The sequence below is a fragment of the Mustela erminea genome, chromosome 7 (assembly GCF_009829155.1).
Source record: "Mustela erminea isolate mMusErm1 chromosome 7, mMusErm1.Pri, whole genome shotgun sequence".
NCBI lineage: Eukaryota > Metazoa > Chordata > Mammalia > Carnivora > Mustelidae > Mustela > Mustela erminea.
The window spans coordinates 4162161-4185980 of NC_045620.1; the positions used below are offsets into that span (position 1 = coordinate 4162161).

The 23820-nt window shown below is 59.3% G+C and overlaps 1 protein-coding gene across 1 annotated transcript; it reads right to left on the reverse strand.

Annotated features, from left to right (window-relative positions):
* Positions 1–2339: 2339 nt before the first annotated feature.
* Positions 2340–23820, reverse strand: NPEPL1 (aminopeptidase like 1). Its single transcript, XM_032350206.1, has 12 exons — positions 23590–23820; positions 22955–23140; positions 22359–22529; positions 18376–18465; positions 17869–17950; positions 16049–16191; positions 10702–10779; positions 5436–5536; positions 4522–4645; positions 4101–4277; positions 3550–3660; positions 2340–3033 (listed from the first exon to the last, which is right to left on the reverse strand). Exons 1-12 carry the CDS (start codon positions 23737–23739, stop codon positions 2875–2877), a joined length of 1572 nt encoding a protein of 523 aa, XP_032206097.1. The 5' UTR covers positions 23740–23820; the 3' UTR covers positions 2340–2874.

A 23820-nucleotide genomic window follows, 5' to 3' on the forward strand; every position in this document is an offset into this window, starting at 1 on the left:
AGGAGGGCTGGGATTTTCCGAAACGATGGAATGATCAGCATTTCCAGAACAGAAAGGATTTCATCCAGTTGGAACTGCTTCTTTGAAATAAGTCCATTTCCCCGATTTGGGGGGGGGCACATAGAGGGGAAGTGACAGCTGGAAGTGTGTGTGGGAGTTTGGGGGTTAGACAGGTTCTTGTGACCCAGGCCGCCTGGGAGGCGCGACCCCCCCACTTGCACCAAGCGCGGACCCTGGACCCACGGATCCTCACAGGCCCAGGCCCACATCCTGTGTGTTCGCGAGGCCACCCGAAGGCCTGGCTCTCTCCCTGCTGGAGACGGACTTCACGAGCCAAGGGCGCAGGGAGCGGGGCGTGAGTGGATGGAGAGAAGCCCTCCTCTCGCCCGGGCTTCCTGGCTGGGTCCTGTCAGCCTCTCCCTGGCCTAAGGACCGGCCCTGAACCCTGGGCTCTGCAGAACTTTCCCGCCCCTGCTCGCCCTGCTCCCAAGAACCATCCTGCACGGGGGAGTTCAGGGCCTGTGTGCCGGAGGCCCTGGGAGCGCGCCGTTGGGCTTTACTGTCTCTGACACAGGCAGCAGCAGGGTCTCGCTGTCAAGGCCGGGGGAAGCTGGCTGGCTCTCAGCCACCACCACTACCCTTTTCCCAAAAGGGACATTCCCAGGATTTCGTCCTTCGTTCCTGCCTACAGGGCGACATGGGTTCGGCTCCAGGCAGGTGCATGGCCCCTTCCCCGGTCAGGCGCTGGGGACCCCCAGACCCACCCGCAGGAGGTTTTGTGGGCTGTGAGGCCAGTGTTTCCTTCTCTGTGCCCCCCAGAGGAGTGGCGCTGCTCCTGGGATGGGGGTGCTAACGCCTACAGGTCTCCCCGCCATCGGCAGGCCCTCCGTGTGGGCAAGGGCACTCTGCACCCACACCTTCGGGTCCACGAGCTGAGCAGCTGCAGTCTTCACCGGGCCGCTCCCTGGAAACCATGATCGAGTGGACCCGCCAGTGCCCACCTGCCCCCCACTGCTGGCCGCCTTCTGACCCTGTTGCTGGGGCTCCAGTGCAGCCCCGGGAAGCAGCCGCCCCGTCCTAAAGCCCTTTGGCCCTTGGGAAAGCCAGGCCTTTGGCTCACCCCCCACAGTCCCCCTGACGCCAGGCGTGTAGGCTAGACCTCGAGCCTGCAGCTGGTCCCCAGCTGGGTCCCTGGCCCTGAGGCTGTCTTTGTGCCTGCACAAGGGAGACTCAGTTCATCCCCGCTCCTTGACCCTGCACCCTGCAGCCCCCTGGTGGGGGGAGCGGACAGTGCCAGCTGCCTGGAGAGGGAGCTAGACCACCTCCGTGACCTCTGCCTCCCCCAGGGCATCTTGGGGAAGCTGGAGAGAGCTGCCCACTGCAAGGCCATTAAGCAGGCTAATGAACCGTGAAGGCTCCTGGCCCCTCCGGTCCCCCAGGGTGCGTCCCCTCCGCTCACAGAGCCTGCTGCCCAACTAGCACCTTGTGACTGCTATTCTTGTCACTTAGCGTGTCGGGCCGTGGTTTTCCCAGACGGGGCTGGGGCCTCAGAGCTGCTCCTTGCCTTTTCCGGGCCCAGCTAGCGCTGAGCGCAGCAGGCAGCTCATAAATATTTGCTTGGGATCAGGCCCAAAAGTCACCTTGATTTCCAGAGTGAGGGAAGAGACTTGGGAGTCTGGGGACGCTTGTGGAGGGGTGAGGCGGTTAGCGGGCCGGGGCAAAGCCCGTAACCTGTGTCCTCTGTCCCCGGCAGAGGAAGTATGGGCAGCTTCTTCCCTGCTGGCGGGTGCCCGAGTCGCCGAAGGCTCACTGGGATGGAGTCTAAGAGGGGACAAAGGCCCCGCCTGCTCTCTCACTGGGGCTAGGGGGAGGCTGGCCCCCAGGCCCCCTGCCTCACCGGCCACAGCTGGACCCAGGGAGGGCAAGTCTCCTGCATCTGTTTCCTTGGGCACCAAGGCTATGCCCAGGGGACGTCTCGGGTGGAGGAGACACACCCGACTCGTAGGGCACTTGCCTGGTGATGTGCACAGCGGGGAGGGTAGCCTTCCCTGCAGACAGCAGGAGCGCGGGAGGCCCCCACAAAGCCCCTGCGTCGTGAAGCCTCAGGAGACCAAGCCAGCCGGGGCGGGCAGCCATGGACCCGAGGACTCCGGCCCCCGCTCCCAGCCCTTCCCAGGCCCCAGCCCTTCCCAGGCCCCAGCACTCTCCGCGGCGGCAAAAGCGAGGTCGCCAACGGCCTCTCAGTGCTGGATGCTGGGTTTCGAGGAGGTGGGAATGCCCAGGGCCTCGGAGCCACGGGCGGGCCGCCGGGTGGAAGACAGGAGACAGAGGCCAAGGTGTCCTGATACAGCCGTATTTACTTCAACTGCCGGGGTATCCTAAGGGCCCGGAGCCTCCCCTTGTGCCGTGAGACTGCGTCCCTGAAACAAGTCACAGCTACCCTTCCAAAGGGGCAGGGCTCCTGGGGGTAGTGGCAGCCCTGGCTGGAAGAGGGGCCTGGGCTCTCTAGCAGGTAGGGGCCGCGTGTGGGGCCAGGGGCCAAGGACAAGGCCATGGGCACCCACTGTGTCTGGAGCCTCAAGGGTGCAGGGCCCCGGGGCTGAGGGAGGAGAGTCTTCAGAAGCCGGCAGGGAGGCTGGGAGGGCACTGGAAGGGCAGCAAGTCCCAGGGCTTCCCCCAACCCCCCGCCCCCCGCAACCCTCCAGACCCTAAGCTGTCTTCTAGGACAGAAGTAGGAGCTGCTTCTATCACCGTGACAACTAAAAAGAAAAACAAACCAAAGCCTATCTCAGGTGTCCTCTTCCAACTGCTTAAAATTCATCAGTGCAAAGTGAGGTAAAGAGCCGGGTGCCGGGGGCCGGGAAGGGGCCGGCCTCACACGAGCCTGCGCCGCTTGGAGTCCCTCTCCACATCGCCCTCCTGGGCATCCATCTCGCAGCCGAGTGGGGACACCAGGTTCAGCAGGGGGTCCTCGGAGGCCCGGCCGAACAGCGCCAGCAGGAGTGCCACGCCGAAGCCCGTGGCGCGCTCCCCCTGTGGGCAAAGAGCAGGCTGGTAACCCTCTGCCAGGCAGAGCCGGACCCCCCCAGCAAGCCCCTCTCTGCGGGCAGGGGCTCCCGGTCCCCCCCCCACTTGTCCTACGGTCCCCCTCCCGCTCTCCTGTCCCGGGACTCAGCAGGGGGCAGCGTGGCGCAATGGCTCTGCACGCCGGTCCCAAGCCCCGGGTCTTCTTGGGTGGGAAAGGGGTTGCTGAGGGCCCTGGGCCTCCAGGCAAGGACAGGCTGGCCGGAAAAGGACACCCAGCAGCCCCTCCGTTTCCGGAGCCGCGGGGACCAGAGGTTGGGGGTGCAGGCACCCCTTGTGGTCGACCTGTGGAGGTTGGGCCATAGGCAGTGTGACCCCAACATGTAATGCTTCTGACGAGTTCCACCAGCAGCCAGAGCCGGCCGCGGATGCACGAGGGTGGGAGCAGCCTGGCCAGCGAGAGGGGCGTGCGGCGGGGTCGGGGCAGGGGGGAAGGGCGGGCACCACGGGGGAGCCCGGACTCACAGCGTGTACCGGGGCGGCGATGTCCACGTGGACCCAGACCCCAGGCCAGTCAAAGCCGATGTGTGAGGCGATGAAAAGGCCGGCGCAGGAGCTGGGGCTGTTGTCCCGGTCCTGGGGGGACAGCAGGACACAAGGTGACCTTTCTGCTCCTGGCAGCGTGGGCGTGGGGGAGGGGCATCTGGGACTGCTCCCGCTTAGACCTAAGTGGGCGCCCCTGTGCCCCCTCGACCACTCACTCTCCAGACACCGCCTCCCCTAGTGGCTGCAAGAAGAGGCCCGGGGGTGGGGGATCCCCAGTGCTGGGAGATTGGACAGAGGAACCCCGAGGACCTTGCACGTGGTTTAAGGGGTCTGCCTTCACCCTGGCGTGATGCTGGAGTGGCGAAGGAGCACAGCCTGGAGCGGGGACCCCCAGTGCCCAACACAACAGACGCGTTGCAGGGGAGACCAGAGAGAGCCACGTCCCCGCTCTGGATGCTTCCCCGCTGCGTGTGGACCTGGGGCCCCACAGCTGCCACGTCTTGGGTCCCTCGGGCGCCCTGCACACCTACCGCCACGGAGTTCTTCATGTCGGCCACGGCCGAGGTGAACTCGCTGAAGTGCAGCTCGGGGCAGTAGACCAGGGGGTGCACCAGGTCCCCGCACCTCCTCCCGGCCTTCACGCAGGCCGCCTCCCACTCGGCGCTGTTGGTGAGCACTGCGGCGTGGTACTTGCCGGTGGCGATGCCCTGGGCGGGAGGCGGGGCCGAATGGAGCACAGGCCGAGGATGGAGAAGCCAGGAGAGGCCACGAGCAGCAAAGGAAGGAAGCAGGAGTGTGAGCGTCCCCGGGAGGACGGTCCCTACGCTGTCTGCACCGCGCTGGGGGCCCGGAATGACATCCCCGGCCTCCTCGGCCAGGCCCTGACGATTAGGGGACTGCACCTGCCGGGTGCAGGCCCCCCGCCTCCCCCCGGGAGTCAAAGTGGCCCACCTGAGCTCCGGTCAGTGTGGCCATGTCCAGGATGATGTCCGCACCCAGGTCCTTGGAGGCGTAGGACACGCCATCCGCCAGCACCAGCCTGCCCTCCGCGTCAGTGTTGTTGATCTCCACGGTCCTGGGGCACAGCAGAGACCCCAGCTCAGGGATGGCACTCCCTGGGGCACTGTGAGCGAGTCCCTTTGGAACTGGGGAGACTCTCTTTAGAGCCCTCTGTCCTCTGGCTCCCCAGTCTCCCAGAGGCAGGGCCGCGCCCATCGCCTAGGACAGCGCAGCACCAGGGCTGGGGGCAGATCCCACCCCACTGCCCTCCAGGGGGAGCCAGGGAAAGCCGCCCAGCCCCTCGCCTCGGTTTCTTCGTCTGTAAGATAGAACAGGGTTGTATGGGCAGCATACACTGCACTGGGCTAGCCCTTGGCCCACAATGCCAGGCACTGGGTAAACGCAAAAACGGAAGCACCTCTCTGGGTCACCCTGGGGGCAGGCCCCCTCGCACAGGGAGCCCAGCGGGCCCTCCTGTTGTGAACCTGGGCCACCTGCTCCTCCAGCTTCGATGCGATGACTTCTAGGTATGTCCTTACATAGCTGGGAAAGAGTCCAAGGGCTGACCTTGAGGGGGAAGTGTAGGAAGGGCCCCAAGCAGGGAGCGGGGGAGGGGCAGGGCTTCAGATGCACAAAGAACCTTCACCCTTAAGGTTGGGATGAGCTCATCCCACAAAAGCAGGCGGGATCCTACACTGGGAGCCCAGCGCCCTGTCCGGTGATGCGGCTGCCCCTCCCCAGGCTCCTGGGATGGTGCCCTCCCCAGGGGATGCGCCCCAGCTGACCGGCCCAGCCCTGGGAAGGAGATGGGCCCCCTGCCAGCTCCAGCCCAGGGGTAGCCAGGGAGTGAGGGGAGCCAGACATACTTTCCTGAGTACAGCAGGTGGATGTCGTCTGGCCTCGTAGCGTTGGGACCCACAGAGTTCTCAGCCAAGCAGAACACAGCGTGGAGGTTGTCTTTGAAACCCTGGAGGGAACAAGGTACACGTGGCCATGCATGGAGGAGGGAAGACAGGCCAGAGTCTTCTACCCTCAGGGACAGACGGACAGACAGAGCCCTGGGGAGCAGTCCTGGCAGCCCCCCAGCTGGGGAGTTCTATCTCCTCCATCAGAGCCCACCCAACGCAGAAACGAGCCCAAGAGTGTGGCTGGGCTTCCGGCTTTAATCCTGGCTCAACCAATCACCCAGCACAAGGGCCAGGCTGCTGGCTGAGCACCCTGGCCTCTTGTCCACAAACCATGGTCGGTGATCAGTGTCTCTCACTGCACAAGCCCTCTGCACTCGGCACTGCCGCACAAAAGCAAGCCACACACGTACAGGTGCACGGGGGCTGGGGAGAGTTGCCTCACAGAAACTGAGGTGGGAAGTTAGTTTTCTGATGCCCAGACATGACGTCTCTACATTGAGAGACGTGCATGAAACAGGCTGAGGCAGTTTCCGCCCCACACGGGTCCTAAACCTGCCCCAGAAATCCCCAAGCAGGCCTCGCCCAGGTGGCCGTGGTAGGGGGAGTAGAGGTGCCACACCCTGTCCCTGCCTGTCCTCTGCTCCCACACCCGAGCCCATAACCAGGACGCGTCTCCTCTGGGCATGGGGCGTGCCAGGCCCCTCAGCAACAGTGATCCTTCCCCCACCAGTTCAGAGCCCTCGGTAAAGGCACACACAGGCCTGTGGCAAGGGCTGAAGCCATGGCACCGGGCAGGGATGGCTTTGAGCTTGAGCCCAACACCCAGTGCCCGGGAAAGCACCCCGCCTTGCTTCTCGGGGGCCGCGACACTGGGCAGCCCATCTGGTTGGGATTAAATGAATTGTGACAACATGTGGTCTTGAAACCACGTTTCAGGTGGGTGACCCCTGGGGCTCTGAAGCTAGAGAGGCAGGTGGGCCTCACCAGCGAAGGAGGGGAGCCTCGAAACCTTCCCAAATAGCCAAGTTGGGTCTGGGCTGGGAGGCGAGAGGAGTTTGCAGAACACAGGAAAGCGCTACGTAAAGGTGGGACAGCAGGATGGTGAGGAGAGACCACGGTCCCCAACCCGACCCTGTCGGGTGCCTTCCCCCCAGTTTTGGACTCCGAAGGTCTGGGAGGGCTGCTGTTCTGGTGTGGGGTCCCCCTTGGGAAGGCCAGCTTAGAGGGTGCTATGGGCCTTGAGCAGGGGGTTTCCGAGCTCAGGTTGCAGGTATTGGGGTGCAAGGGCGAGACACACAGGTCTTGGGATCCCCAGGGGGACTGCAAAGCTGCAGGCAGCTGAGGTCTTAGGTACGTGAGGCCTGGAGCGTCATGGCCGCCCCGGAACCAGGTGCCCCCTGCTCCCAGCAAGCCCAACGCTGCATCGCACATCCTCTCCTTTTAAAAAACGTTAAAGTATCTAATGTTGAAATAATTTCAAACTCACAGAAGATTTCGCAAAAATGGTACAAATGATCCCTGGATACCCCTGACTGGGACCCCCATCCCCTCCAGGGCGAATGCCTGTTGTGCCCTGTGTGCTGGTCTGCACTGCGGAGTCATCACCGACTTGGGGATCGGGTCCAGTCCAGGCACATGGACTCGGCCATCACCTCAGTCCCCTCAATTTGCGACTCCTGGGGTCCACCCTCGGTCTTTAGTGACCTCGTGCTTCACTGCCTCCTGGGGCCTGCCCTCCCCACCCACACTCAGCAGGTGCTGTCTGCCCCCAAGCGACTTGCTATCTCCCTCCTCGGCTCCGGGAGGTTCTCTGGAGAAACAGTGCTCCCCTCCCCCACTTACTTATTTAGTCAACGCTTGGTTCCTACTTACAGTTGTGCCGATTCTTAGGAATTAAGAGTGGAGCCTCTAGAGAAAGGACCCAAATAAACAAAATCATGAATGAAAGAGGAGAGAGCACAACCCACACTGAAGACATAAAACTATAACAACATATGACAAGCAGCTATGTGCCAACAAATTAGGCAATCTGGAAGAAATGGATGCATTCCTGGAAATGTATAAACTACCAAAACTAAAATAGGAAGAAATAGAAAATATGAACAGACCCATGTCCAGCAAGGCGACTGAAGCAGTCATCAAAAAATCTCCCAACAAACAAAAGCCCAGGGCCAGACAGCTTCCCAGGAGAAATCTACCAAACATTTAAATAAGAATTAATATCTATTCTGTTAATTCTGTTAATTAATACCTATTCTGCTGTTTCAAACAGTAGAATGGAAGGAAAACTTCCAAGCTCTTTCTAAGAGGCCAGCGTGACCTTGATCCCCAAACCAGACAAAGACCCCACCAAAAAGAATTACAGACCAATATCCCTGATGAACACGGATGCAAAAATTCTCGCCAAAATACTGACCAATAGGATCCAACAGTACATTGAAAGGATTATTCACCACGACCAAGGGGGATGTATTCCTGGGCTGCAAGGTTGGTTCCACATCCCAATCACTGTGAAACAATTCATTAGTACAAAAAAAAAGAAAGAAAGAAAGGACAAGAACCATATGAACCTCTCAACAGATGCAGAAAAAGCATTTGGCAAAGTAAAGCATCCTTTCTTGATTAAAACTCTTCATAGTGTAGAGATAGAAGGAACAGACCTCAATATCATAAAAGCCATAGATGAAGAGCCCATAGCAAATATTCTCAATGAGAAAGACTGAGAGCTTTTCCCCTAAGGTCAAGAACATGGCAGGGATGTCCACTCTCACCACTGCTGTTCGACATAGTACTAGAAGTCCTGGCCTCAATGATCAGACAACGAAAAGAAATAAAAGGCATCCAGAAGTAAGTAAAGAAGTAAAGTCAAACCCTCACTCTTTGCAGATGATGTGATACTCCATGTGGAAAACCCAAAAGACTCCACCCCAAATTGCTAGAACTCATACAGGAATTCAGCAAAGTGGCAGGATATAAAATCAATGCACAGAAGTCATTTGTATTTTTATACACTAACAATGGGACACAAGAAAGAGAAATTAAGGAGTTGATCCCATTTGCAATTGCCCCCAAAACCATAAGATACCTAGGAATAAACCCGACCAAAGAAGAAAGCAATCTGTACTCAGAAAACTATAGAACACTCATGAAAGAGATTAAGGAAGACACAGAAAAATGGAAAAACGTTACATGCTCGCGGATTAGAACAAATATTGTTAAAATGTCTATGCTACCCAGAGCAATCTACACATTCAATATAATCCCTATCAAAATGCCATCAACTTTTTTACAGGGATGGAACAAATAGTCCTAAAATTTGTAGGGAACCAGAAAAGGCCCCAAATAGCCACAGGAATGTTCAGAAAGAAAACCAAAGCTGGTGGTTTTGCAATTCCAGACTTCAAGCTCTATCACAAAGGTGTCATCATCAAGACAGTATGGTACTGGCACAAAAACAGACACACAGATCAATGGAATAGAGACCCCAGAAATGGACCCTCAACTCTATGGCCAGTTAATCTTCGACAAAGCAGGAAAGATTATCCAATGGGAAAAAGACAGCCTCTTCAACAAATGATGTTGGGAAAATTGGACAGTCACAAGCAGAAGAATGAAACTGGATCATTTTCTTACACCATCCATAAAAATAGACTCAAAATGGGTGAAAGACCTCAATGTGAGACAGGAATCCATCAAAATCCTAGAGGAAAACAAAGACAGCAACCTCTTTGACCTTGGCCACAGCAACTTTTTGCTAGACATGTCTCTAAAGGCAAGAGAAACAAAGGCAAAAATGAACTGCTGGGGGGCGCCTAGGTGGCTCGGTGGGTTGAGCCTCTGCCTTGGGCTCCGGTCATGATCTCAGGGTCCTGGGAACAAGCCCCACATTGGGCTCTCTGCTCAGTGGGGAGCTGCTTCACCGCCCCCCCACCGCCGGCCTGCCTCTCTGCCTACTTGTGATCTCTCTGTCAAATAAATAAAATCTTTTTAAAAAATGAACTATTGGGACTTCATTAAGATAAAAAACTTTTGCATAGCAAAGGAAATAGTAGATAAAACCAAAAGACAATGGACAGAATGAGAGAAGATACTTGTAAATGTCTTATCTGATAAAGGGTTAGTATCCAAAATCTATAATGGACTTATCAAACTCAACACCCAAAGAACAGATAATCCAATCAAGAAATAGGCAGAGGACATGAACAGACATTTCTCTCAAGAAGACATCCAGATGGCCAATAGACACATGGAAAACAGCTCCACATCATTCGGCATCAGGGAAATACAAATCAAAACCACAGTGAGATCCCACCTCACACCAGCCAGAATGGCTAAAATTAACAAGTCAGGAAAGGACAGATGCTGGCGAGGATGCGGAGAAAGGGGAACCTCCTACACTGTTGGTGGAATGCAAGCTGGTGCGGCCGCTCTGGAAAACAGCACGGAGGTTCCTCAGAAAGTTGAGAATAGATACCCGACAACCCAGCAAGTGCACACTGAGTATTTACTCCAAAGATACAAATGTAGTGATTCTCAGGGGCCCCTGCCCCGCAGTGCGTTAGAGGACAGCCCCTGCCCCCAGGCTGTGATGGACCCCGGACGGCGGGTGTGCAGAGCACGGAGACGGTGGCCCCGGGTCCCGCTGGCACATACAGCAGTCCCACCACGTGGCCCATAGATAACCCTTGCTCAGGGGTCATGGTGACGCAGAGGAAGACTACTGGGAAGGGGACCCAGGAAGGCCTGTGCTCGTGAGCGGGGTCCAGGGCCCAGCATGGTGGTCGTGCTCTGCCATATGGTTTTAGTCAGGTTTCTTCACAGAACAAGCACTCATGGCGGGGCCTGATACAGCCAGACCCTGAGTGACCCGCATGGCCAGACACACTCAGGTAGAGGCCGTGTATCCAGGCAGAGGGGACAGCCTCATGGGAGGTGACACCCCAGGGAGAGGTGACACTCCTCGGGAGGTGACAGTCTTGGGACGTGACAATCCCAGGAGAGGACACCCTCAGAAGGGTGACAGTCCCAGGAGAGGTGACGCCCCCAGGCAGAGGTGACAGGACGAGCAGCCCTGGCAGAAGGCAGGAAGCTCTGGGAGCCCAGGGGTGCACAACGTGGCAGTGAGAGGAGGGGAGAGGCACGGAGCTGTGGGGACTCAGGACACCGGGGTCGGGACCTGGGGGAGAAGGGACAGCCCACAGCAGGGGGGCAGGGCTGCACTCACCTGCTTGATGGCAGCTCTGAAGGCCCCCAGGATGGCCGCGGCGCCTCCGCAGTCCCTCTTCATCCCCGGCATGGTGGTCTGGGGGGGCGCGGAGGGGACACAAAGTGAGCATGAGCAGGTGTCGGCCCCGCCGGCCACAGTGCCCCGCCCCTGCCCGGCCCCCAGGGGTGGCTCCCCCAGACCTGTGTGACCCACAGAACCCAAGAAACTCCCACTGGTCGAGTGGCTGGTCTCCAGAAGCAGTGGGACAGAAGGGCCAAAGGCGCTGGGCTCTTTCTGCCAGAGCAGGGCTCTGGGGGGCTACCTGATGAGCCGGAGGTGGGAGGGAAGGGGACCTGGGGAGCTGCCCAGAGCTGCCACGTGGGCTGTGGCCTGGCTCCTCCTCTCCGTGGTGTCCGCCTTCCCATTTCCCTGGTTCCCATTCCTCAGCCCTCGGCCGACAAGGACGCTCGGACCCTCACCCTGACAGGAGCCACGGAGACTCCTCCGTGCACGTCCCTCCCTCCTTCCCGCCACCACCAAGGCCACCTTTCTACAGCAGACCACCCTGCCGTGGTCACCACCTGGCCTCGGTGACACTTTTGGCCGCGGCTCTCTCTGCTGCTTGACGTCACCATCTCAAACAACCCGCTCAGGTTGGTGTGAACTCTTCCCCAATGTCACAACCCGCTCAGGTTGGTGTGAACTCTTCCCCAATGTCACAACCCGCTCAGGTTGGTGTGAACTCTTCCCCAATGTCACAGTCACGTCCGATGCCACCCCACCGCGCGCTCTGTTGGTGTCTAACGAGGGCTGTGAGCGCCCAGGGTCCCCTCCCGCTGCAGAGGGAGCTGCGATTTTCTACAAACGGGTTGAGAGTGGTTATGCATTTTTACATTTTATAGGTTCCCAGCTCTAATTGACAAGTTCATACTCTAAATTAACAACAGGTCATCAGATGTAGGATTTGGGCTTGAAATGGACAGAGTGATTTTTTTCGAACCCTTATCGGATGACACAAGCCTCGCGTTTTAATGGAAAGTATTTTTAGACATAAACCGAGCTGCTTTCATAATTAAGCTGAGTGAAAACGACCCAGCTAGCACTATCGAAAATAAGCTGTCTCTTTGACCTAATCGGCGAGAAAGCGCAGGATTGTTTAAATGGGGAAAACGGGGCCTCAGATCTGGAAATCAAACCAGTCGCGAACGGCCCCTGCAGAATAGCTTGAGTCGGTCACGGCAACTGTGTCTCGCTGCCGCCGGGGCCGGAACAAACGCCAGGCGGCAAGTGTAACTCAATGACTGCACGAGCTTTGCCGTGTTGCTCTTATTTTTACGAAAGAGATGATTTCCGGAGTCACACGAGGAGGTCCCCTGCCTGGGTCGCGGGGCTGACACTCCCACGATGCAACAGAGCGACAGCGGGTCGCAGCCGCGGCAGGGACGGACCCTGGACTCGCCACTGACCTCCAGGGAAAGCGAGCACAGCCCACGCGGCTCGGGCCTCCTCGCCGAAGGACTGCAAGGGCAGGTTTTCCCAAAGCTCAACCTCGGAGCGCCGCGGTTTGCAAGATTCCCTGTGACAGACCAGACGGAGCGCGCAGAGAGCCCCCGCTGTCCCCCGGCCGGGCGCTCCGAGTGGAAGCTGGGGACAGTTGCCGGGGCTCCGCTCAGCTGGGCTCTGGGCTCCAGAACACGGTTTCCCCCGATTCAAAGCACAACTGACACGGGACGGGTTATTCGGACTCAGGTGTCCTGCGGACATTTTCTTAAACAGCAAAGCTAAGGGGGGCCTGGGTGGCTCAGTCAGTGAAGTGCATGCCTTCAGCTCAGGTCACCATCCTGGCACCCTGGTTTCAAGTCGCGCATCGGACTCCCTGCTGAGCGGGGACCCTGCTTCTCCTTCTCCCCCGACCCTGCTCGTGCGTTCTCTCTCGCTTGAATAAGTAAATAAAATCTTTAAAAAGTAAAAAAAAAAAAAAAAAAAAGAGCAAAGCGAACCTTTCATTTCTAGTAGAATAGCAGACAATACTTGGTGCCGGGGGGAAAATTCGAGATTTCAAGCAAGAGAATCACCATTTTGAAAAACTTGTATTTTCTGCCTCCGTAACAGAAAACTCAGTGATTCTTAAAAGTAAACGGATAGTGGTTCCAACTGTGACTTTTAAAACTACCCTGTGTTGGGCCACAATTTGGAGGCCCTGAGTAACTCCATGAACGAGGTCTTTCGGGTCACCCATGCATGGTATTATGCAATCACGCTGTCATGGTTCAAGGTGGACGGTAGTTACTAAGTAACAGGGTGCAAAGGGTCACTGCCATGGTTTCTGATCCCACACCGTCCCTCACCCTTCAGAGACTCACGCTTGTCGAGTTTTGGTGTAATAGCAAAGAAGAATGTCCATAGTTACTTCTAAAGGGCACTAAACTCTTTCTGCCTTTTCCAGCTACAAAGTGAGTGAGAGCAGATTTTCTTTTTGTCTTTCAACTCAGAGAACACATCACAAGAGACGCCGTGCAGAGGCAGACACAGGATCTCGGTTGTCTTCTATCGAGGTTGACAGGGAGAGATCAGCAAGACGTAAAACCACGCCACTCTTGGCACGTGTGTTTTCATTTTGGGATATACAGTTGTTTTCATAAAGTTATATTATTTACATGAACATGCAAAGGATTTGCATTGTTATTTTAAAATAGATTATTAAGTATCTTTCCCAGTCTTCATTTCTAGTAGGGTAAACATCAACGTCTGTTAAATACCACTCTGATTAAAAAAAAAAAAATCCCCTTGGGGTCAGTGCTTGTTAAGAAAGAAAGGGGGTCCTGACACTTAACACATTTGAGACCTGCATTCCCACTGATCTTGATTTGCCTTTGAAGTCTTTGGAGACCGAATGGTCTGGTGTCCCCAGCAAAAGGACTCATTCTCAGGAGCCCCTGCTTCTCACACTGGCCCTCCAGCAAGCCAGCATCTATCTGCTTGCAGAAGGAAGGAGCTGGGACTCCTACCCGCCAGTGCTCTGCTGCCTCAGGGACAAGAGCCGGCATGGTGGATGAGAGAGGGCTGGCCAGTACCAGGCGCAGCCAGAGGGACGCACTGGCTGTGGGGTCTGAAAACAGTAATTCCTCTGCTAAAAGTCAGTCAGCCTGCTGTCATGAGGGGTGAAATGGTTCTCCCGAAAAATCTAAGTGAGTTCTGATCATATAGACAAGAGGTTCAAACCCAACTATCTCACCGCTTATCCTCTGCCAGATACAGGGCTGGCCGGACAGGCGGGGGCTACGTGGTGTGCCTGCGGGGCAGGCCAGCGTCTACACTCCCAGTCTACACAGCCGTGATGCCGCACCGTCCTGCCTCCGACAGTGACTCCGAGCAAGCCCACGGGTGCAGGGAGCTGGGGCCTCCCGGCCTCCCTCCGGCTACGGGAGCCCCTGGACTCCTGGTTAACACATTTTACTCCACGGACACGTGAAGGCCGCTAGAAACGGAACGCACGGACAGCATCACGATTTCTGGAGCTCCTTGGGCAACAGGGCTTGGGGCTGTCTCTGCCAAGTGATCCTTACATGAAGGACTTTTCCTGGGTACCCTGTACAGGTCGCTTCATGCGATGGCAACGTCCTAATTCACATTAATAGTGTTTTCGGATCAAGCATGAGTGCAGGTAGACCGACCAAGCTCTGTCCGTGTCGTACGCGTAGAGAGGTGCAAAAGACCAATTCTGAGGAAGTCACTGACAAATCTGTGGAAGCCGCGGCTTTCAAACAGAAGCTGAAACCTATGCCCTTGACCACAAGAGACCAAGAGGGAGGCAGAAGTTCTTTCCATCCAAAAAAAATCACATGAATGTGATTTGAAAGTATTGATCTATTACTGTTTTATGTGTACAATAATATTTAAATATTTATTTACTTACTTATTTAAGGATTTTATCTTTAAGTCATCTCTGCACTCAACATGGGGCTTGAACTCAAAACCCCGAGATCAAGAGTCACGGACTCCACCAACAGGACTGGTCAGGTGCCCCTGTAATATTTATTTCCCTTTTTTGCCTGGCATGATAATATGTACGGAATTCAATAAAGGTGAATTCACTATTGGTGTTTGTTTTTAACCTTTACTATTGAATCATTTCCCGATCAGCCCTAAAAATCCTGCTGTTTATGGGAGGAGGGATGTTAAAAAAAAACAAACAAACAGACCATCCACTCTAGGTACCAAATGGACCAGACAGGCTAGCGGTGCAAATGGTAGTGGACAATCTCCCCGAAATAGCGACCGATACCAGGGCCAGGTCAGAAAGTGCCTCTTGGCTCCAGCGGGAGGCCTCCAGGCGGAGGTGGATGGCCCACACCACCGGATAGCCTCAGTTTACAAAAAGTCAGATAGCCCATCTTCTGTGAGAATTCTTCCCGTTTTTTACATGTCGGTATCTAATTCAAATTATAGACCAGCCCTTGGGCCAACAGGACACATTTGGGCACCGCACCAACTGCCAGCTCTCCACGACTACTCTGCATGAGCTTAGCCTGTCCTCTGTCTTCCAGAGCTTTCTCTCTGCGAAGGTTGGCTCTCCTCTTCCTGGTTTCCTGGGGCCCAGATTTCACACGCCCGCTCCTTCCCAGCCCTTCTCGGTCTTGGCGCTGCAGAGCCCAGTCCAGGCCCAGTGCCCAGTGTTGCTCAACCCAAGTTTGTGACATGAGCAGATGAAGACTGTCCTCCTCCTCTTCCCGGGGCCCTCCCGGCCCCCAGCACACAGCAGGCCCGGATGTGCTGGGGTGGAGGAGGCAGGCAGGCAGCTCAGAGGCAGAGCTGAGCCCTTTGTGGCCCAGCCTCCTAAGATGACCCTGCATAAGGGCCCCCGGTAGGAGAGACTTCTGCCACCGGGCCTCACGGGAACACCAGCAGGTGGCTTACTTGTGGGGCCAAAGCCCCGTGGCCTTCACCGGGGACCCGTTCTCCGAGTGGGCTCGTGCAGACTTGCACGAAGCATTCTGTCTGCGGAAACCCTGATGGTCGTGGGGACGCCACCCCACACCCTTTTCTTCAGACAGAATCAAGATTCCTCGAACCGTGCCTCCTTGGGCTCGTTTTCCAGCCTTTTAATCATTTCTTCTGCTTTTCTCTGGATCCTGTCCAGACTTTTAGTTTCCAGATCCCTATTCGGAGCACAGACGAGATACTATGGCCCCTGCTGGCGAGGAATCGGCCCCACCGACTCTTCCTGAACCCCTTTCCCAGATGTACGCCAAGGCCCCAGAAACCTTGCCCGCTGTCTTCCGCTGGCGCCTCTGAGAGCTGACGAGGCCACCGAGAGCCTTCCCCACCCAGGGGCCCTGCCCAAGCCCTGGCCCCCGCAGCTCACCTTCCCTTTGATGCTGAGACCCCCGGTGTCATAGACGATCCCTTTGCCCACCCAGGCAATGGTCTGCGTGGCTCCTTCCGGGGTGTGGCTGAGGACGGCCAGCGCGGGGGGGTGGACAGCAGCTTTGCCAACACCATAGATTCCTGCAGAAAGCACAGGGAGAGGGTCAGCTGGGCTCAGGTTGAACTGAGCAGACAACTCCCAGCGGCCCCCCCAAAAACAACAGCTCCCCCCCAGAAATATCTGCTGGCGTGTGACTACTTCTCCTGGAGCGTGTACAGTCCCCGCCCGAGCTCCCTGCCCCCTCTCCTGCCCCCTGGCCAGCGTGGGATCGGGGAATGCAAATTAGTTCCAATGCTCTGGGACTGCAAACGAATTCTGTGTGAAGTATCGTTAGGCAAGAAAACCCGCTGAGGAAAAAAAAAAAAAAAAACTGTATCATTCCCAGAAAGAAATGAACAGGACTGCAGAATGAAATGATTTTTGGATAATGCTTCAAGGCCACTCCAGCCCACGCTCCCTCCCCCCTCCCTGAGCCCTCTGTGCACTCGGCGCCGCACCACCCTCTCCGAGCCCGCTCCCACCTCTGCCTCACTGCGGGGTGTACGTGCCCCGTCTTCTCAAGAAAGCCTCTTGTGGGCAGAGACCAGGCCTCAGGGCCCCCCAGGAAGCGAACTGAACGATCATTAACGTCAGGATGAGAGCAGATGATGGCCGCCCGACAAACGCTCATGTATCCTGCAAAACCCGCTGTGAACGCCATCTCCTCGTGAAGATTCCCTGACGTTCGTAACCTCTCCCTCCACTTGTTGGTTTGTGTTGGTTGTGCGGCAGGCCCCTCGAGGATCGCCCCCCCCGATCCCTGCCCCCGGGGTCCCCTCTCAGCATGGATGGAGCCTTGCGCCTTGCTTCTGGATATGGCGTAAGTGATGAGACACCACTTCCGAGACTAGGTTGCCAAAGAGACCTTGCCTCCTTCTTGCTTGCTCACTTTCCCTCACCCAGAAAGCTTGCTTTGAGGGGATCAGGAATAGCCAACAAGGCCCCCAGGCCAGGTGACAGCACCGCAAGAGAGACTGGCTGGGACCACATCACCGGCCCCAGTTGAGCCTCCAGATGACAGCAGACCTGGTCAAGGTGCTGGTCTCCGCCTGGGAGAGACCCAGGGCCCAGGACGCAGCCCAGCCATGCCTCATTCCCCACCCACCAGACTGTGTGTTTCCTTCCGTCACTTCCTTCTGGGGTAATTTGTTTGGTAGCCATAGATAAGGAATGAGGTGACTCTTCCCCAGCCAGACTGAAAGTGCCTTATCTTACTTGTCACCATGCCTCCAGTGCCTGGGCGGTGGGGGGTTGGGGGTAGAGCAGGGAAGATGGGTCTGGTGATCAGGAAAGGCCCTCTGAAGAGGTGGATTCGACCCAAGACATTCAGGGTACAATGGCCCTGCTGTGAGAGCATCTCGGGGAAGGACTCCAGAGAAAGAGAGCCGTGATACGAGGCCCTGATGTGAACGTGGGCTTACATGAGCAAGGAGCAGAAGGGTCCTATGAGCTGGCCCGGGCAGCCAGGACGGCAGCCCTCGTGGACAGAGAGTGGGCCGGGGAAGGACTTGGACACCGCAGCTTCCAGAATCTGAATCAGCGCTCCTTTCTCCCCCAGGATGGTCTGCTTCCCGAGGTCTGGCCTTGGGGTCGGACAAAAGCTGGCTCCTTCCATGGGAAGCTGGAGGCCACCCAGGCATGGCCCACGGCCACCCTGCCACCCCCGGTGCCCGGGACCCGTCCTGAGGCCACGGCCCGCGAGGCCCAGCCCTGCCCACCTCCAAATCCTCTTGCCTTCAGCTGCTCGTCTCGGATGATCGTCGGGGTGATGCCCAGGTCCTTCCCAACTTTCTTAATCTCCTGGACACGTTCATGGAAAAAACAACATGAAGACACATGAAGAGGGCTTAAGTCAAGGCGAGGGTGAGGCTCGGGGCCAGGGGGAGCCGAGAGGAGTAGGCCCAGAAGCCAGGGCCTCCGCTCGCCGGGCCGGGAGCGCGATTAAAGCCAGGACAGAAGGTTCACCCTCCGAACAGCTACTACTTCCCGCAGACGTGGCTGCGGTCCCGCGGAGAGGCCTCGAGGAGAAGGCGCGGTCCTCTCTCCATCCGCGGAGGCCTGGGGCCCCTCCCAGCGAGGTGGACAGCAGGACGCCGTCCGCAGCAGCCCCAGGTGTCCCCGGGCAAGGTCGCCTCCAGCCCGGGCTATCACCTGACTTCCTTGGCGTCTACCAAGGATTCGTCCACCCTGGTCCCGCCCTGGCACGGCTCCCCGGGGCCGCGAACCTCGAGGAAGGTGTCCGTGTTCATCTCACTGCAGGGAGTGTCCGCGATGCGGGCGGCCAGCCGCACCCCTTCCGTGGCATGTGTTAAGCACTGGGGGAGAGAAACCAGAGGCTGTCACTGGGACCTGGGACCCGGCAGGAAGGGCTGTCCCTCCTGGTCTGCTCCCATGGGATCGTAGCAGTACATGTCACTGGGTGGGGGGGGTGCTTTCAGGGCTGCTGATGGGGCGTCGAGGTCAGGCGGAGATAAGACTCACGTGACCTGCTGTTGTCTCCCCCGCGTCTGTGACCCCCCCACTTCTAGCCACAGAAAGTTCCACATGGCTCTGCACCTCGCCTCCGGGTGACACCAGAACCCTTCAGCCTGGCACCTCCAGCCGCTGTCCGTGAGGCCCGCCTTCCTTCCCAGGCCTCTTCTGCCACTCACTCCCCTCGCCCTGGGGGCAGGTGGCCCGCTGCCTGGCCCTGAGTGCGCCCTGGGCATCTGCAAGTCCCACATCCTCTCTCGGGGGAAGTGCTGTCCTTTGCTATGAGGGGAATGTCTGCCTCGCCCTGAAACTCCTCTGAAGCCCCCTCCCATGTGATGGCTGCAGGAGGCTTCGAGAGGCTCAGGTTCTGTGAGGTCAGGAGGGTGGGGTCCACCATGGGATGAGCGTCCTCAAAGGAAGGGGTAGGGAGGGCACAGCCAGAAAGCCACCGCCGCAAACGCAAAGCGGGGAGGGAGTCCTCATCACAGCCGGCCCGATCTCAGACAGCCCCGGAACCGAACCGGGAGAGACGCCTGATGCTGAAGCCGGTCCGCCCGCGGGGTTTGCCTGTGGCTGCCACAGCCGACCCATACGTCCGCCCTCCTCCTCTGGTCAGGATCCCAGTCCTCCTCTGTGGTCCTTCTTAAAGGCTGTGCCCTCCAGAAGCTTCTCTGGACCCTCCCAAAGGAGGGAATGTGCTCTTCGTCCTGCGTCCCCAGGCCCGCTGGCCCCCTTGTGGCCCTCCAGCCAGGGGGTGGCATTTTCCTCACGTGAGCCCCATGGAAGCGCATCACAGACTCCCCGCCTTTGTGTTCCCGGCCACCCGATGCCACACGGCTCTGGGCACAGGGTGCAGAGGGAAGAGCGCACATACCCTGCCTCGTGCAGCGGCCCAGAGCCCAGAAGGGAGCAGAGACCCAGCCCCGTACCCGCACTCTGCCTGGCACCAGGGAGGCCCTCGAGACGGGCGTCTGTGCTCCAACACGGGGGCCGCCCGAGGCCCTATACTGGCCGCCCTCTACGGCCCCACCCCTACTTTCTGGAAAGAACTTGTGTCCCACATTCGCTTCGGCGCTGACCCTGGAAGGTCTTTGCCTTCTCCTTCGTGTCTGCCTCCTACTGCTCTCGTTGTCCTCTGCCCTGCCCCGGTGCCCACCCCCTGCCAAGCGTCGGACGCGCGGTGTCCAGCCACCCCTCCCGGCGCGCAGGGAAGAGGCAAGACTGAAAGAGCAAAACCGCACGGGGGGCGGGGTGCAAACAGCGGTGAGCTCATCGTTGCCGTCCTGGCTCCCCAGGGTCAGCGAGGGCCGGCCCCGGGTCCACTGCACCAGCCCGGCTGCCTCCCAGGCCCTGCTGATGAGCTCGGAGAGCTTCTGCCCGCCCAAGGTAATTAAAGCCCCGAGCCTCAAAGGCAGAGACGCAGGACTTGACAGTTCAGATATGAAATGGGACGGTGTGGTCCCTGCCGCCTGACAGTGGGCTCTCCTCTGGGACGTCAAGGGTCCCTGTGTGGGGGTGTCACGGAGCCCATCCACCCCTCGTCTCTGACCCAGCCTGTGGCCGCTGTCTGGGAAGTGCATCAGGGCCCTAAGACTCGTCTCTAAGGGGGCTGGGCGCTCACCTCGCAGCCCTGCATGGGCTCAGAGGCCCCGGCACTGCCTGGCTGGGCGAAAGGGCACACGGCCCCTGTGGGGAAGCCCGGGGGAGGCGCCCAGTGCCCCTCCACCACTGCAGAGCCCTGCAATCTGGGGGAAGAGCCCCATGACCTTAGGAAAGAGCCCCAAAACCTTGGGAAAGAGCACCATGACCTGGGGAAAGAGCCCCGAGACCCTGGGGAAGAGCTTGTGCCTTGTTGTCCCCCAGGATGGATCATTCGTTCATTCAATCATTCCATCCACATCTCCATGAGCACCTACTGTGTGCCAGGTTCCACACTAGACCCTGGGAATTCAAAGGCGTCCAAGGGACTCCTGTCCAGCAGAGAATTCTAACACCTCACTCCATTAACCACCACAGCAGAGGAGGGCGTGAGAGGCCACAGGGGGCAGAGGACTTGTGAGGGGCTGATGAGGTCTCTGTAGTATGGAAAAGGCCACACGGGGTACCTGAGGCTCCCGCGCTCACAAGCCAGGACAGACGGGCAAGAGGGCTGGCAGATGGCGGCAGCGGTGAAGACCTGGCTCTGTCCCCTGCCGGTGTGGCCCCAGTGAGTCACCTAATGGCCCTGAGCTGCCTCGGTCTGCTCAGCCCCATGACGGGGAGCACAGCAGGTCCCACCTCTTAGGGCTGTCTACGCGAGCTGCGGGCTGCGAGCGGCGGTGGGAAGGGAGATGGAGGGGGGCATCTGGAGGCAAGAGCAGTGAGGGGGCTGCCCCGGTGGCCCAGGAGAGCCACGGGACGCAGTGGGGAGTGCCGCAAGGCAATGGCAGTGGCAGAGTAGGACACGCTGGATGTGAGGGTCGAGGAGACTCACCCACCCACTGGCCCTCATCACATACTGGGCCCACACCACACCAGAGACCAGGTCCCTGCCCTCCCAAGGCTCCCACCCCAGGGCAGGGCACAGAAGCCAAGCCGAGATGCGTCGCGTCCGTGTGGACGGCACTCGGTGGGCAGAGGGACTGACGCGGGTGAGGCCATGTCAGCCAGCTGGCCAGCTGCCTCTGGGGAAGGGGCGCGGGCCGATGGCAGACTGAGACCGCTCAGGCCTGGAGCAGAAGCAGCTGGGGAGGGAGGCTGAGGAGGACAGAAAGTCCACCAGGGTCAGCGGGAAGGGAAGAGAAGGGCTTGGAGAGCGCGGGGGTGGGGGGCGGGGGGCAGTCCCGGGTGTGCTCAGGTCTGGAACTCCGCAGAAAGCTCTGCAGCTAGAGGGGACAATGGTCGTCGGTGCCCGTCGGTGGGATGGAGCCCACAGGCGCTCCGAGAACGCAGAGAAGACAAAACGACGGTGGAGTGTGGGAGCACTAGGGACGGGGATGGAGAGGCGGCAGGCTGGAGGGCCAAGGGAAGGACGCAGGACTCTGGGCCGGGCAGACCCTTCCAGAGGGATGACAAGTCGTCAAATCCAGCAGACAAGGCCCTAAAAAACAATGTCAGGATGTGGGGCGGAAACTCGGTTTTGGTGGGCTGAGGGAGAAAGAGTTAAGAAAGGCAAAGCAATTAGACCGTGTTTTTTCAAAGTCTGGAGATCAATGCCAGGAGAGGAGCCGTTGCACGATGGTAGGGCCGGAAGCATGCGCTCTGCTTCCACAGCGAAGAATCCAGGTGGAGGAGGTGAGGGGTGCCGGCGTGGGACAGCGGTGGGGGGTGGGGTAGGAAGGACAGCCCGGGTCTGGGTGGGGGTGGAGAGGGTGAGGCCATGGCCATGGGGTCTGGGACACTTGCCACGGGGAAGGAACCCACCAGTCAGCCCAGACCAGGACTCCTAGCCTGCAGTCCCTCCCAGCCTGGCTGGCCTCAAAGGATTATTCTGAAGATCCAACGGAACAACACGTAAAAGTTCACCACGAAGGGGAACGGACACACGCGCGGAGAGGATGCTCAGGCTAAAACAGGAGAGGGCCCGGCACTGGATCGGTGCCCGGTAAAGACCACCTGAATCCTGACAAGGAGTCCCACCCCGAGGGAGGGGCTGGCTACCTGGGTCGGGAAGGCACAGAGACCGCTGCCCACCCCCCCTTCCAGTGGCCGCAGCGCATGCTGGCCGGGGACACGGGGCGAACATCTGGACACCCACTTGCAAAGTGGACACCTCCACAGGCCCGTTGTCTTGTCCCACCAGGAAAAACTCCACCGTCACCGTCTTCTTCTCCGTGCGCCGCGCAGCCCCGGAGCGGTGGGTGAAGAGCGGGAAGGCCCGGGCCAGGGCGCAGGCAGAGGCGAAGGCATCGGACCGCTCGCAGACCATCTGCAGCACAGGGGGGCAGAGCCCTGAGCAGGGGCAGCCCCGCGGGAGCCACACCCAGGGAAGAGCTAGGGCCCCAGCAGAGCCGCCACACGGGGACCTTGCCGGAGCCACCTCTCACGGCGGGAGAAAGAAAACGTGTGCTACCTGCTGCAGACGGCCTCCAAGACGGGAAAGCAGCATGCGGAGGGGCACCAGCTCAGGATATCTGGGTCTGGGTCTCAGATCTACCACCAAGACTGACCTGGGGCAAATGGCCTGGTCCCTCGACCTCAGTTTCCCTATCTGTAAGCAGGGCTTATGATGTCATGGGTTGTGGCAGCACGTCTGCCTTGGAGGTCCCATGAGCCGGGGTGCTGTGCCGGCACCAGGGCTGAGCGACGGGGACACACGCTCCCCACGATGCGAGGACGGCCCCGGGCACTCACCAGAATGCACCGCTGGGTTCCAGGTGGCAGGCAGGTGCGCACCAGTCGGGTGACGAAGTGGGCGGCCGAGGGGCTGTTGTGCCGGCTGACCCTGGAGGGCAGCGCGGCCACGGTGGCACAGTTCAGGTACAGGGGACAGCTGTCCGTGGGGTTGGGGTTGAGCGTGCTTAGAGCAGCCTGCCAGAGCTGGACGGGAAGGGGAGAGACGAGACACAGACATAGGACTTCACCAGCCCGCACGCCGGCAGCCGGGCCCTGCATGCGCTCGCTGGCCGGGCGGACAGGCCGCGGCTGCAGCGTCCCCGGGGCACCCACGGGCGGTGATTAAGATGTGTGGCCTCTCGCCGCAGCTCAGCGAGTGTGTCTGCGGGCACCGGTCCACCCTTGTGCGATTAAGCCGTGCGGATTTCAAAGGCCAGGCTGGGGGCCGCCGGGCTTCACACGCTGCGACCCCGGGTGCCGCCGGGAGGGCTTCCGGGAGCGGGCGGCCGGCGCCCCCCCCCGCAGGGGCCGCGCGGGCCCTCGAAGGCAGAGCCTGGGGGCGGCTCCCGGGCCCCCCCCGCACCGCCCCGGGCTGGCCTCGCGCCCCCACGGGGTCCGGGCGGGGCCTCGGGGCGGCCGCGCGGCCCGCTCACCTCCTCGGTGACCCGGGGCTGCAGCTTCCCGCGGACGTAGCTCCAGGGCACGCGGTGCAGGTGGTGCAGCTGCCCGAGCACCAGCAGCGGCCGGCTCTGCGGGTCCGCGTCCCCGGCGCTGGCCTGGAACTGCAGCCCCACGTTCGCCATCTTCCGCCGGCCCGCCCCCCCACCCCCCACCGCCCGGCCGCCGCCCCGCTCCGCTCGGGCTCCGCTCCGGCCCGGCCTCGG

Coding starts and splice junctions, on each gene's coding strand:
- NPEPL1 (XM_032350206.1), bottom strand. CDS start 23,739: ATGGCGAACGTGGGGCTGCAGTTCCAGGCCAGCGCCGGGGACGCGGAC. Junction 5,537..10,701: donor TCAGAGCTGCCATCAAGCAG/GTGAGTGCAGCC, acceptor TGTTCCCTCCAG/GGTTTCAAAGACAACCTCCA. Junction 4,646..5,435: donor CACCTGCTGTACTCAGGAAA/GTATGTCTGGCT, acceptor GCTGTGCCCCAG/GACCGTGGAGATCAACAACA.